Source organism: Spermophilus citellus (assembly GCF_964194105.1).
Source record: "Spermophilus citellus genome assembly, chromosome: 14".
Classification (NCBI taxonomy): Eukaryota; Metazoa; Chordata; class Mammalia; order Rodentia; family Sciuridae; genus Spermophilus; species Spermophilus citellus.
In genome coordinates, this window is record NC_138194.1 from 67000211 (window position 1) to 67014842 (window position 14632).

Genomic DNA, 14632 nt, shown 5'->3' on the forward strand with positions numbered 1-14632 from the left:
GTAGGGAAGAGGGCTCTGAATTGCTAGAATGTCTTAATAGTGAAGGAGATGATGGAAACCTGAAATTTTATGGTTAATCTCACTTGCAAATGTTGACAATATATTAAACATGTTTAAACTTCTCTTCAGGTAAAATAAGCACATCTATGCACTGGACTTAGTCCACAGCTGGCTATTGGAGGGCTCTGCATGCTGCTAAGCCTAATTTAAATTTACTTAATTTTATTTGCTTTGATTCTTGCACACTCTGCTCAAAAAACTTCAAGGGCTCCTGATGGTCTGTAAGATAAAGTCTAAACTTCCTCGCTAGTCCTTTATGGCAATCCAGGACCACAGCCAAGGTCCCAAGCCCTACTTCAACCTTGCAGTCCATTCCTGTCTTCCGCTGCAGCCACAACAACCAACGAATTGTCCTTTACATATGAAAATGCACAGAAAGGCACCTGCCCAGGTCACCAGGGCCCACTCCTTGGTCTCTAGGCTTTCTCCACTTGTGCATTCCTATCACAAAACCCTGCCTTGCCTTTAGCTCCAACACCACTCTCCATGAACACATCCAGAATGGCCCCTGCTGCAGGACTTCATATCATTTACATATGCCACCACATACTCTTTGTCTTGGAGTTATTTACATCTTCCCAAACACCTAACAACATTCATGGAAGGAAAGTTTTGGATCTTGAACTATAGCGAATAACCCCACAGTACTTTGTACAGCACAGTGAGTTCAATAAACATCTTAGGAACACTGTCCTTTTGTACTGAAAACTTGTGGATCCAACTGTGCAGAACTGTGTCACATCCATGCTTCTATAGCAGGGTTTTTACCAAGTAGACAGGCTCTTGCATGCAAAAGGATGACTACTTCACCTGCCTGGCTTCCCAAGACATCTTTGTGAGTTAGCACTTTCTACATGCTTTGAGATTTCCTCCTCTAGAAGCACTCATGTTTCTGCCTTGGACAACATTGTTTCTAAGCAGCTACTGTTAAATAGCCATGTGCCACATGCAGGCATTTCATGGGGAATCAGTCTTTCTCAATAGAGTAAGATTAATTAAGCAGATCTGATGGTAATCACTGTGAAAGGTACAGAAAGCTGGACTATCAGCAAATAGATACTGTGCAAATATTTCAGATTTGATAAAATCAATGAACCCTAACAAGGAGCACTAAATCTTGGCTAGCCAGCAACCAAGGCTTATTGTGATGGCCAGCGTCAGAAATTTGTGTCTCACACTTTGTTATTCTGGAGCTGCACCCATGTTCAGTCATCTCTAATCAGTTAGTGTCAAAAAGGAAAAGAAAGAAAAATTGGACTCCATTTAATTTTTACTGGCCTGGCTAACAGTAGGGGCACTCAATAAAATGTGTGTTGAATGGATTTTTAAAAATCAATTTTTACTCTTGCTTAACATGAAAGTAATTATCCTTTCAGCAATTACTGAAAGGAAAAAAAAATACTACAGTGATCTAAGACAGTCAAAATTTGCACAAGAATGGAAAAAGCTGATACAGTCTTATTTCAAATCAACAACAGTTTAGATATAAGCTTGGTAATTTCATTTAGCATATAGAGGTCACACCCCTTCTATCATGTACAAATATGAACTGTCAAAGGCAAGTTAAGCTTTGAAAACATTATCTGCCTCACATTTAATGTCACATGACAATCTGTGTTCAAGTAACAGAAGCCAAGACAATCAAGAATTCCAGGAAATGTTAAAGAAAACTAACGACTGCAGATGGTTCCACTGTGAAAACAATGTTTTCTTCTGCTCTGGATGATGCCATGGTAGGTCACATCTATTAAACCTCTAATTTCTTTACCAAGAGTGGGCAATTCATTCCTAAACTTTCAGTGGAAATGCTTCTAGTATAAGCATAGTATAAAAGATATAGTGCAAGAAGTTTCCATAAAAGTGATTCTTTTCCTTGTAACTCCTGTGGGTAAAAGGAAGGGGTGGGGGCAGAATAAGTCTTCAGTCCCCTGAGATTTCCCATTTTAATCTCTCTTGTGGCAAAGTAGACTTGAAACAATACTCTTCCATCTGTTGAAAACCTATAACGTGGACACGCGTATTTATCTTTATATAAATAAATTATCATCTGACTTTAGAAACAAACATCCAAGACACTGTTCAAGCATAAAAGGAACCTGGACCTTTGATATTGGTTAAAATCCCACACTGACTCCAATAACAACAAATATTTAATGGTTAAAATTTGTAAAATAAAAAGATTCATGTTTTTGTTAAAGAATAAGAACAAAGCAGCACTTAGGAAAACAAGAGGAAGCTTGGAAACCACTACATCAAGCTCACTTGTGCCCACGGAAAAGAATATAAACGCTGCAAGAGGCACGGCTCACCAGAGATTGCGTTCTTTCTTTCTTTCTTTTTCTTTTTTTTTTTTTTTTTTAACTTTAGACCTAACCAAAAAAAAAAAAAAAAAAAAAAAAGGCAGGCCCAATCCCCTTTGGTATTGTTAAGTGCGTTGTTTATGCTGATGTTTCCCAAAGGGTCGTTGATGAAGAATGAAAGAGCCATGCAACTACGACCTGAGAATATCAGTGTTCCTCACATGGAAATGGAAGCACTAGGCACTTGGGGACACATCACCAGAACATCTGCGTAGAGGTGACATTCGGATGCTCTTAATGAGTTTCCTACTTCTAAGAACCCGATGTTCTTTTTTTTTTTTTTTTTTTTTTTTAACTGTACAAGGGTCCTGGGGTGAAAACGAGTGAAGATTCACCCACACTCTGGGTCTCCTTCTGGGAGCAGGCTGTGCACTCGGGCTGGGGACCCGAGGCCCTGCAATGGGCCGCAGAGGTCAAGGCCACATACTGGGCGTCCAGAAGCCTGGGGGTCCCCCTCTCTGCCAAATGAGAGGCAGTCAAGTCAGGTGTGGCATCGCGGCGTGTCAGCTCTCCCCACTGGCACAGCTGGCGTCGCTCAGAGACTGGGCAGGAGGGCGCCCGCAGTCCCCGCCGGCCTGCGCGCGGATGGCGGGCGCCGCGGCCCCGCCCAGGTCCCCCCGGGCGGTGCGGGCGGCGGCCCTTACCTGGTTCCTGCGGTACCACTCGCCCGACAGCGAGCCATTGCCCGCGTCCGGCGCCCAGTACGTGAAGTTGCGGGACAGCTTGTCCAGGGCGGCCGAGGCGGCGTCCCCGGGGCCCGCGGGCGCCAGCGCCGCCATTAGGTCTCGCTCCTGGCGCTCGGGCTGCGGCCGTCTCCCCGCGGGGCCGCCCCGCCAGCAGGCCGCTCCGAAGCCACTTCCTGCCCGGTGGCCCTGCGAGGCGGACGCGCCGGCCACCTGGCTCCCGCCCCCGCGCGCGGCAGGTGCGGCGCCCTTCCGCCAGCCCTGCCCCGCGCGGCCGCCGCCTCCCGCGCCCCGCCGGAGCCCCGCGCTCTGCGGCCTCCAGCCCCCGGGGCCAGCGCCACGCTGCCGGGCAGAGCCCAGGCCAGTCCGCGCCCGCTGCCCACCCCTGTCGGGGCGAGAAGTAGACGGTCTCCAATGCCCTCCCGCAAATCTCTGTCCTAGTGAATGGAAGAGCAAGGAACCATTGGCTAATAACCCAAAGAGCTACCTTCGCCGGACTGTACCGGGCAATTTCAGCTCTCTGTTACGTGTGCAGAGATCCTCACATTTGGATTTAAAATTGTTTGCATATGGAAGAGTCAAGAGTTCCCCCAAATACTGTGAACGATGTGCGAATAAAGATCCCAGCAAATAATCTTGGTGCCAGCGCTTCAGAGATGCTTACTAACTGTTCCTGGAATGAAGGACGGAATCCCCAGTGGTAGCTGGAGGATCCCAACGTGTATTTGATGACTGAATGGGGTTTCCTTCAGAAAGGACCAGAAGGAATGGCTGAAGAGTTGCCAGCTACTGCTTATAAAATTTTAGGACAGGAGAGAAATGTGAAATGAGAAATGAATGCTGCTAAGAGCTCTAACCAGATGTTCTGGTTTTACCTGTTTTCAAATTGTATTACTACAATGATCAGTAAGGTATCTCGCACTTTAAGAATAACATGCTTTTATATTGTTGCCTGAAGCGCTGGGACTTGGAATTCTTTCACTTACACAATGCTGAGATTCTTCCTAAATAATGTGCTTAAATAATGTGCTCTTTCATGAAAGAGACCTTGGAGAAAAGAGAATTGCTGCCTAGCAGGGAATAGTGAAGATCCTACTTTTTTTTTTTTTTTTTTTTTGGTTTAATCAGTTATACATGACAGCAGAATGCTCTTGGATTCATTGTACACAGAGCACAAGTTTTCACTTCTCTGTTCACCAAGTAGGGTCGAACCATTCGTGCAATCATACATGTACCTAGGATAATGATGTCTGTCTCCTTCCACTATCTTATCCCCTTGCTTCCTCCCCTCATCTTCCTCCCCTTTGCCCAAAGTTCCTCCACTCATCTTATGCACCCCACCTCCATTATGGATTAGCATCCATTTATCAGAGAAAACATTCAGCCTTTGATGTTTGGGGATTGGCTGACTTTGCTTAGCATGATATTCTCCAACTCCATCCATTCACCTGCAAATGCCAAAATTTCATTCTCTTTCATTGCTGAGTAATATTCCATTGTGTATATATACCACAGTTTCTTTAACCATTTATCTATTGAAGGGCATCTAAGTTTGTTCCACAGTTTGGCTATTGTGGATTGTGCTGCTGAAACCATCGATGTGGTTGTCAGTGTAGTATGCTGTTTTTAAGTCCTTTGGGTATAGATCAAGGAGTGAGATAGCTGGGTCAATTGGTGGTTCCCGTCCAAGTTTTTTAAAGGAATCTCCATACTTCTTTCCAGATTGGTTACACCAATTTGCAGTCCCACCAGCAATGCATGAGTGTGCCTCCCCGCTGCCCTCCTGACTATTTCTTAAGGGAAATGAGCAAATAAGAGAAGAAAATGAAAAGCAATCTTTTCAGATACAGAAAAAAAATAAGACGAATCATCTCAGAAGTTGTGTAGTTTCTTGCTTGAGCAACCAAAATGTTCTGTGAACAGTTAATGATGATGGTTAACTCTTCCTAACTTAAAGAGGCCAATTTATTTAAAATAAATATCTGAAGGAAAAGTTGTATTTTTTTAAAAATAACATCATATTAATTCATCTTGGTGACTTTATTAAATGCTTCTTTCTCTTCCTATGCCATAGAGTGCAAGTAACAGAAGATCTAAATCAAAGCGGCTTAAGCCATAAGCATCTGTTATCTTAAAGGGAATGTTTCTCTATATGGTTCTATGACGTTGCCACTGGATTTTTCTGCCCTGTAGAGCTTTTAGACATCGGCCTGGTTCTTTTAAAAAGGAAAACTTTCTCCAGAACCACCCCCGAAGCTGCCCCACCCCCAGATCCCATTGGCCAGAACGCATCACTTGCTTGTATCATACTGCAAGGAGACTGGGAGAGTGATTCTTGGGCTTTTCCAGCCTTGAGAGTAGGAGGTGAGCTTTGCCAGCCAGGAATAACAAGGTAGACTGGGGATGGCAGAGGGAACCAGCAGATCCTGGCATGATCACTTTTTTTTAAAGTATTTTCTATCAGCCAGGTTAGTAGTCTTGCCGTCTCTAACAAGCAAAACACTAAACAGATTGTGTTCCTTTCCAGTTTAAAATGCCTCACATTCTCAACTTTGACACAATAAAGTTCACATTTTAAACCTAGCGTGAGACCCTTTATGATCCGGCCCCTATTCTCTGCTCCACTCAACTCGTTCTCACTTTATTTTTAACTTAAAAAAATAATTTTCAGTATCTTTATATTTGTTTAAAGCCTCTAATTTGGAAAGAAAGTATTCGCTGCAGAAAGATGTGATTGTACAGCCTACGACACGTTTTTCAACGGATTCCAAGATGCCATTGCCATTGCTGCTGCTGTCCCAGTGTATGTGGGTGGTTTCAATGAAGAAATCGTGCCCAGAGTGCCTTCCCACACAGTTCACAAGGAGGCGGCAGGAATGCGGTGTGAACTATTTTGGTCCCAGCTGTGTAGGCGGAGCTGTGGAGACTGTTCTGTGCTTTGTGGTGGCCTCTGCCTTTTGCAAGGTTCTGCAGGGGATATCCTGTTCACTTTACAGGATGCCAAAAGTGTTTGATCAACCTCCTGTCTTCAGTGCCTCAACCTGGAGGTCTGTCTTCCTTGATTAATTCAAAGAATTCTATTCTGGTACCACATCATTTGAAGAGGGACTTCACCATGAACTTGGAGAACAGGATTACATTTGCCAGCCTTGCTTGGAATCTTCCACTTGCAACATAAAAGAAACTCTTTTTTTTTTTTTTTTAATTATTATCTTTGGCAAGAATCAGTCAACACTAGATATTGTGTGTGTAAGGGTCTAAGGTAAAGATTAATTCAAAATTCACACATCATATACAAAAGCCGATTCCAGATTAGTGACTGTAATGAGAAAAGCAAAACTTGATATCTTTTAGAATAACATTATGAGGTAATCCCTACCAAAAAAAAAGTAGTTTGGCAGTTGTTATAGCGCAAAGAATGAAGGTAGATTATCTGTGTTCAAATCCTGACTCCACTGCTTAGTTGCTGGGTGACTTTGATCTAGTTGCTTAATTTCTCTGAACCTTTAATTTGTCTATCTGTAAAAGGGAAATATTGAGTACCAAACACTTAAGAAGTGCTGGATGAGTTTGGGCCATTACTATTTATAACCTTAGAAAAGGGAAGGATTCCTTAAACAGATACAAAAATACAAACCACAGAAGAAAAGATTGAGAAGTGTGATTATACCAAAATTAAGAACTGCTATAAATCAGTTGTGCAAAGTGTGAAAACATAAGTCACAAACTGAAAAGATTTACTTATCACCCAGATGACTGACAAATAATTCACATCCAGAATGTATGAATAATTCTAATAGGTCAGTTAAGAAAAATACCATCAGGGCTGGGGACATAATTCAGTGGTAGAGTGCTTGTTTAGAGTATATGAGGCCCTGTGTTCTAGTCCTAGGACCAGAAAGAAAAAAAATCATACAACCCTAGAAAAAGGAGCAAAAACATACATGGTCATTTTTGAAATAAGAAAAAAATATGAGTGGCTACATAATCATATATAAAATACTTCTATTTAACCAATAGCCAGAAAAATACAAGTTAAAACCCCCAATGAGAACTATTTTTATATCCACTGGTTGTCAAAAACAAATTTTTAAAAATTTCTATGCTGTGCATTTTTAAAGATGTTGAGAAATAGAAATTCAAGGCTAATGCTACTGATATTGGAGCTTGGCAATATTTTGTTAAGATGCAGATATGTATGTGAATTTCACTCTTAGGTACCTACACAAAGAAACATTTGCCCATGGACAGGGGGAAAGTCATACAAGGATAAAAGCACTTTTTTAATAGCAAGAAACCTGGAAACCGCTCATGTATCCATCAGCAGGAATAGTTGGCAAAGGAATTTTTATACGTTTAGGTAATGGAATACTACATAGCAATGAAACTCTCTGAACCTGAGTTACCCAGTGCATGAATCCCACAAAGGGTGAGTTCAGTTTGTTTGATATTCCGCATTTGAGGAGCTTGTGGAGTATTCAAGTAGAAATAGATGTGCAGAATAAAGGTGCACAGTTAAGAGCGGGGCCCAGGAAATAGATTTGGAAGTCCCCAGCACCAGAAAAATCATACAGCTAACATCTGCTCTAAAGCAATATTTAGCAAACCTCTTCTGTAAAGAACTGGGTAAAAATATTTTAGGTTTTGTGGATCATATAATTTCTGTCACAACTGCCATGGCCATATGGAGGTAGATCCAGATGACATGTGAGTAAATGGATGTTGCTGTGTTCCAATAAAACTTTATTTACAAAAACAGGAAGTGGGTTGGATTTGGCCCAGGGGTCACAGTTTGCCAACTCCTGGGCTAGAAAGAGAAGCGTCAAGCATAGAACAAAAGGCAAAAAAAAAAAAAAAAAAAAAATTTAAAAATTTGAGAGGTAAGTGAATATATTTGCTAGGTTTCGTGACATTTCTAATAACAGAATCCCAATTCAAAGGGAAATTCAATAAGTCCTGCTTAAAACCTGTGAGGGTGGGGTAGATCCTGGCCCCTGGATGTAAGAACATGGTTGTGGGGGATGGGCTTCATCCTCAGATCTGCTTCACATTGTGAGATCTTAGCCACAGCAGCTCCTGGTGTCTGTATTTACATCCTGGATTCAGAACTGTAAGGAGTCCCAGTTTTTCATGCCCCCACAGGCAGAGATATCTGCATGATAATCCCCACCATGGCTCAGTGACCCCCAATTCCTCCCACTAAAAGCATCTTCCCAGTGATGTTGGGCTTAACTACATGGCTTGCTTTGGTAATGCAAACTGGATGTGAAAGGGTAAAGTTTCTAAGCTTCAAAGCCTGAGTTAAAATGTAAAGGACTAGGTATTGTAAAGTTTCTGAACTGCACACAGAACCTGAAACTCCTGAGGCAGTTAAGACAATGCCCGGTACTGACCATTTAGTTGTTAAATAACCTGGACCCTGTGCAGTTTGGCATGTAGGCATTCAGGGCCCAAACCAATCAGTTTGAATGTACCCCCCCCCCTTAGGACTGACCTATCACCCCCACCTGACCTGTTCCCGCCAATGAATGGACTAATCATGTTTGAGAGTTGTTGTTCAATTTTCCCGCGCCTCATGATGATTTGCTGTGATGTATGCAAAGTCCCTGCCCTCCCTAAAAAAGTGTACTTAAGCACTGCTCAACCCCTGCTCGGGGCTCTTGGCCGCTCTCCCTTCTTGAGTGAGCCTGGAGCCCCAGCGCGCTGGATTGGATCCTCAATAAACCCCCTTTTGCTTTTGCATGAGTCGGTCTCTTGGTGGTCTCTTCCTCCGACGTTCGCCAGACCCTTACAGATGGAGTGACTGTGTGACGATTCTGGGCCCAAACTGTCAGAGCCACTGCTGTTTCTGATTACTCTGTGCTCCTCCCTGATAAGAAAATGCCCCGGGTAGACACTGCCCAGAGAAGACACGGTCTAGAAAAGCTTCAAGGAGAATGGGGCCTTGGGCAGGGACTGAGAGAAGGGGCAGCTGAAACAAGTGTAGGGACACAGGGAGAGTATGGAAGGAATACCAAACTCCCCTGACGAAAGCAGAAAGTCCAAATATGTGCTGGGATGGCGAGTGGTAGCCTAGGCGGCACCTGCACCACGGAACAGCTTGATGTCTGGAGAGCAGCCTTCAGGAACAGCTTTCGACCCAGATTGCTAATTAGAATTTTTTACTGTGTGTGAAATTTTCCAGGATCAGCAATGGAGTGTCGTCTGCATCTCCAGCAGGCTTCCCCTTCCAAACACAGCTTCCTCAACCTGTCTAGCCAGTCAAGTGCCATGGCTACACCACCGGCTCACACATGCCCCTGGGAAAAGTCCCTCTCATGCTGCACATGCTTAAAACAAAGAACAGCAAGACAAGAAAAGCCCTCTCCTCCTCCTTATGCACTGAGTTAATGGTTTTGTCCTGTTTGTCCTGTTTATCTGCATCCACAGGGATGATTCTAGAAGTCACTAAATTTCAGCACACTGGAGTGTGATTATTATTATTAGCATGGAAATACAACGAAGTGCATGGTGATTAACTGTGGCAAATGGCTTTCAGGCAGACCTCAAGCTTCATCCCTGACCAGCTGTGTGGCCTTGGGCAAATTTTTTTACTCCCCTAAGTCCTAGTTTTCTCTTCTTTATAGGAATGATAATAGTTCTTGCTTTGCAGGGTGATTAATGAGGATTCCATAAGACAATTAAAAGTGCTTTGCCATGCCTGACCCAGAGTCAACATACAATGCATTTAATCACAGTTAAAAAAACAAATAAAAATAATGTTTTAACTAGCTTTTCATTACTTTAGCAAAATACTTGAGATGATTAACTTATGAAAAGAAAAGGCTTATTTTGGCTTAAGTTTTGGAAGTTACAGTTCATGATTGATTGACCCTATTGCTTTTAGGCCTGTAGCAAGGCACACATCATAGTAGAGGCAGGTTGTGGAGTGAAATTGGTTATATTATGAGCCAGGAAGCAAAGAAGAAGGTAAAGGGTTAAGATCCTGAAATCCCTTTCAAGAGCATGCCCTGATGACCTTCAGATCTCTCACGAGGCCCCACCTATTAAAGATTCCACTACCTCCATGTTAGTAATCTTTCCATCACTAAGACAACGTGTTTGAGAAAGACAACTTAAAGGAGGAAAGATTTATTTTGGCTTACAGTTTCAGAGGTTTCAGTCCATGGTCTATGGGCTCCATTGCTTTGAGCCTAAGGAGAGGCAGAACCTCATGGCAGAAGGGTATGGGAAAGGAAAGCTGTCAGCTCATGGCAGGCAGCTGGAAAGCAGAGAGGGAGAGAGAGAAGAAGGAGAAGGAGTGGGGGGGGGGGGAAGGTCCAGGGACAAGAAATAGTCTCCAAGGGCATGCCCCAAGACCTACTCTGTTCAACTAGGTTACAGCTCCTACAGTGTCCATCACTTCCCAATAATGGCATCAAATTATAAATCCCTTACTGGGTTAATCCACTGATGAGGGTAGGGCCTTCACTATCCAAGTGTTTCTCAACAGTCCCACCTCTGAGCATTGCTGCACTGGGGACCAAATCTTCAACACAGAGACTTTGGGGGATGTTCCAGATCCAAACCATAGCAATTTCCCAACGGACCTCCTCCTAAGTCTAGACCAGTCAACTAGAAATGCAAAGCAAGCCATGTGATTTTAAACATTTTTATAGCTACACACATAATGAAAAAGGCAAAAAGAAATAGTTGAAATTAATTGTAACAATGGATTTTATTTTACCCACTATATTTAAAATATTCTCATTTTGACTTATAATCAATATAAAAACTTAATTCTTTGTACCAAGTTTGAAATCTGGTATGAATTTCACACTTGGAACTCATTTTAATTCAGATTAGCACATTTCAGTGCTCAGTAGCCACATGGGTCTAACGGCTGCTCTGTGGGGAAGCACAGCTCCAGGCCAAGAAAGCACACCAAGCACAGGGCTCAGCTCCCTTCCTGTCTAAGGACCCCTTCTTTCCCAGGTGGCTGCTCAGGAGAATAGCTTCTGGCTTCTTGGAAGACATGTCCACTGCCCACAGGGGTATGCTTTACCTTACTCACCTTGCCTGAAAAAACACATCAGAATGAAACATCAAAGCCCCAACATTCATTCAACAGGACACAGACACAACAGGAGATTAACATTTCCCAACACTTTCAAGCTCATTATCTGAAGTAGGCAACTATCACCTATCTCTTTCTGTAATGGAGTTACAAAACAATAATGCACAGGAAGGGTACAATCTTCTGCCCCGGAGAAACTTAAACTCGAATGGAATAAGCAGGATCTTTTAACATAGTGTAATGGGGAAAGTAAATACTAGGTGTTTGAGTGGGTGATAACCTAGCCCAGGAGTGTGTGGGGGTATGTGTATGTATGCAGATGTTGTTTGCAGATAGATGTATGTGTGCACACGCACTCATGCACATGTAAAGAGACATTCAGGAAACCAACACCTAATGTGAGACCTGAAGATTGAGTTGAAGTTGGGGTGTGGGCTGTGGACATGGATTGGGGAAAGGAGGACACCATTCCAGGTCAGGGAAGAGCATGAGCATGTTCCAGGAAGAGCCTGCAAACCACTACATCCAGCTGGAGTCCAAAAAGAATAAATCTGTGATTTGGGGAAGGTGTGAGAGTGGCCAGGGATAATCATATTTAAATTCTATAATGAAGGTCCTGGAAACGTGAGCTCTGGTTCTGATTTCTCACCTGCATTCTTGTTCTGTATTTCCAGCTGTTTATCCTGTTCCAGGGTTAATTTGACTCATTCAATATCACTCAGCACCTTCACTCTATTAAATATTCTAAACCGACTGTGTCTTGATTTTTGTGCCTCTAATAGTGGGATCAGCATCATTTCAGACTCCTGTCACAGTTAAGACTTCTTTCATCCCTCCCATATGTTACCCACTGTCACTAAATCTTGCTAATTTTTTGACTGAGTATCTGAAGGCTTTTGGTTCAAATACTTTTTGGCTTCTCTGAAGATAATTCATCACTCATTTTAAAATAATAACTTGAAATTTTCACCAGGGCTATCAAAATTCCAAGTGGTATAATTTGTACTCTTTTGAAATATCAATTTGGAACAAACCAGCAGTTTGAAAAATCATATCAGATTATAAAGTAGAAAAATAATTTCCATGATTCAGAGAAGCCCCAAGTAATTTTTTATTGGGAAAAAAAGATGATTCTTAATGTTGTGTTTATTCTTAGATTCTACTGTCTTCTTAGGTAGTAGAAAGTTCCACCCTCCTCCTGAAGGCATATCATTTAGTACCTGCATAAAAATTCCATAAACAAGGACTTACTTGTCTTTCTCTAGTTGGGTTCCACCCACTCTTTGTATTCCCTGGATACATTACCTGCAAGTTGACTCACCCTAAAAAAAAAAAAAGAAAAAATGATCAACATTGTTTAAACTTGTCCTGGATTACCAAGTATCTTACTTCATATTGGCTCAGCAATTCATTATAACCACACCCTGAAAACTGGACATGGAACATTTAGAACACAAGAACCAGATTGCATTTTGTGTCTCAGGAATTAATGATCATTTCCCCCAGTTGTATTTTGTCATATTTTAAAGAAAATATCCACTGTCTGAAAATTCCATTTAAATTAATAAGTGTTTATTGAGATTTATGGACCGTGTTCAGCATGCAACCACTTGTTAAAGGTATGGTAACTGTGCTTCCTAAAACTAAAAACCAGGACACATGATGGTGTGACAATGGAACAGAGCACCAGACATCAGTACTACCTTGGAAAATTTGGGCTATGTGATTGCCATAGTTACAGGAAATGCAAAGAAATATTGTCCCTCAAGCTCATAACTTTATTGGAAACACAAGCCTAGCACACTTTCATTAACTTTACCACCAAGTAAATATTGAGCAAATTCCTAGTAGAGGAAATACTTTGTTAGCTGGGAGGATTACAAAAATGAAAAAAAAAATACAGTGATCCTAAATGCTTTCTCAAATATGGTAGGCCCCTGGGATGACAAGTTTTATCTGAGACTTTGGCAAGGCTGTGGGGCCCAGTTGTTTGGTCCAACACCAGTGTAAGATGTTGCTGCAAAGATACTCTTTTAAAGATATGGTTAATATTTAAGCCAGTAGATTTTGAGTAAAACAGGGTACCCTCTCTAATATGGGTGGGCCTCATTCAATCTTTGTCTTCAAAGAAGAGACTGAGGTTCCCCCAGAAGAGAGAATTCTGCCTCCAGATTGCCTTTGGAGTCAAGGCCACAATATAGGCTCTGGCTGGGATTTCCAACTATTGTCCTGTCCTCTAGATTGTAGACTTATGAGGCCCCACAATCTTATGAGCTAATTCCATAAGATAAAACTCTTTCTCTAATACAGAAGCACACCCTATTGGTTTTGTTCCTCTGGAGAACCCTAATACAGTTCACATAAGAATCGGTATTTGTTTCCCATTTTAGACATGATCTCTGCATTTAAAATATCATTATCTAATATCTTTTTTTTCCCACAAATTGTAACATCCCACTTAACAATATGCCCTCTGGCAATGTTGTGAATGCCTGGCTTGCACTTTGAAAGCCCAACTAGCTGCAGAAGAGAAAATTTTAGAAGCCCATATGGATTTATCGGATGAAACCAAACTGAATTTCTGGTGGAATGAGAAACACAACAATATGGAGAGTGTGAAGAAACTTAAGAAGGACTCAAGAGACGGAGGAGACAGCAGGAAGGAAAACACAGAAAAAGCAACTTTGTCCTTTTGATTGCAGAATCTGGGGAAAAGGCATGCTAGGCCCTGGGCCTGACAGTATCTTTACATTGCAAAGATACTCTAGAAAGAAAAGAGACGCTAGAGCAAGACTGGTCAAAGAAGCTGGGGGGTAACCATTAAAATTAATTGGGAGTAAAACAGGAGCAAAGAATTTATTTAAGACATAGAACTGTTAGTTCAGCACTAGATTAAGGTTTGGAGGCTTCAGAGCTTCTGCGCACTGTGCTCTGGGTAATGGTACAGCTTGATCTGTTCCACAAAGGGAATGTGGGTCCTCTGTAGTGAGAGAATTCCAGACAGTCAATTTTCCCATCTGACTTAAGAACTTAGCAGACCCACTTCTCTGAACTGGCACTAGGAAACACTTGGAAGGGGGAAATCTTATGAATAATTAGACATAATGAGGTTGTCAGCTCGTATATCATTATGCCTTGCCTCTCAGGGATGTTTTGCAGATTAATTAGTTAATGTTTGTAAAATAAGCTCCAAGTGCCATGTATCACTGGCATAGAATTTGATTTTCAGTGTGATGAATGTAATTAAGTCATGTTGATTTCATACGGACTCTCACCGCAGGATACCGCCAGTTCGGGAATGTTCTGGGGCATGGGCGCCTGGGTTCCTACACTGGCATTTCATCAAGAAGAGCTCTCCGTGACAGGTATTTTGCATCAGGTGTGATATACATCTCAAGCAGGATGAGTCATTTAAATTGTCAGATTAGAGTTGTGGCTTCTATTGATAAATGAAAGTTATGTTAGTACATTAG

General features: G+C 42.1%; 1 protein-coding gene across 1 annotated transcript in view; it reads right to left on the minus strand.

Moving 5' to 3' along the window:
* NIPAL2 (NIPA like domain containing 2) overlaps window positions 1-3427 on the minus strand; it is a 79688-nt gene extending 76261 nt beyond the window's left edge. The window contains exon 1 of the mRNA XM_081266717.1: window positions 3065-3427. Within this exon, the coding sequence (XP_081122843.1) occupies window positions 3065-3199 (135 nt within the window). The 5' untranslated portion in view covers window positions 3200-3427. The remainder of the gene's footprint in view (window positions 1-3064) is intronic.
* Between the last annotated feature and the right edge of the window lie 11205 nt (window positions 3428-14632).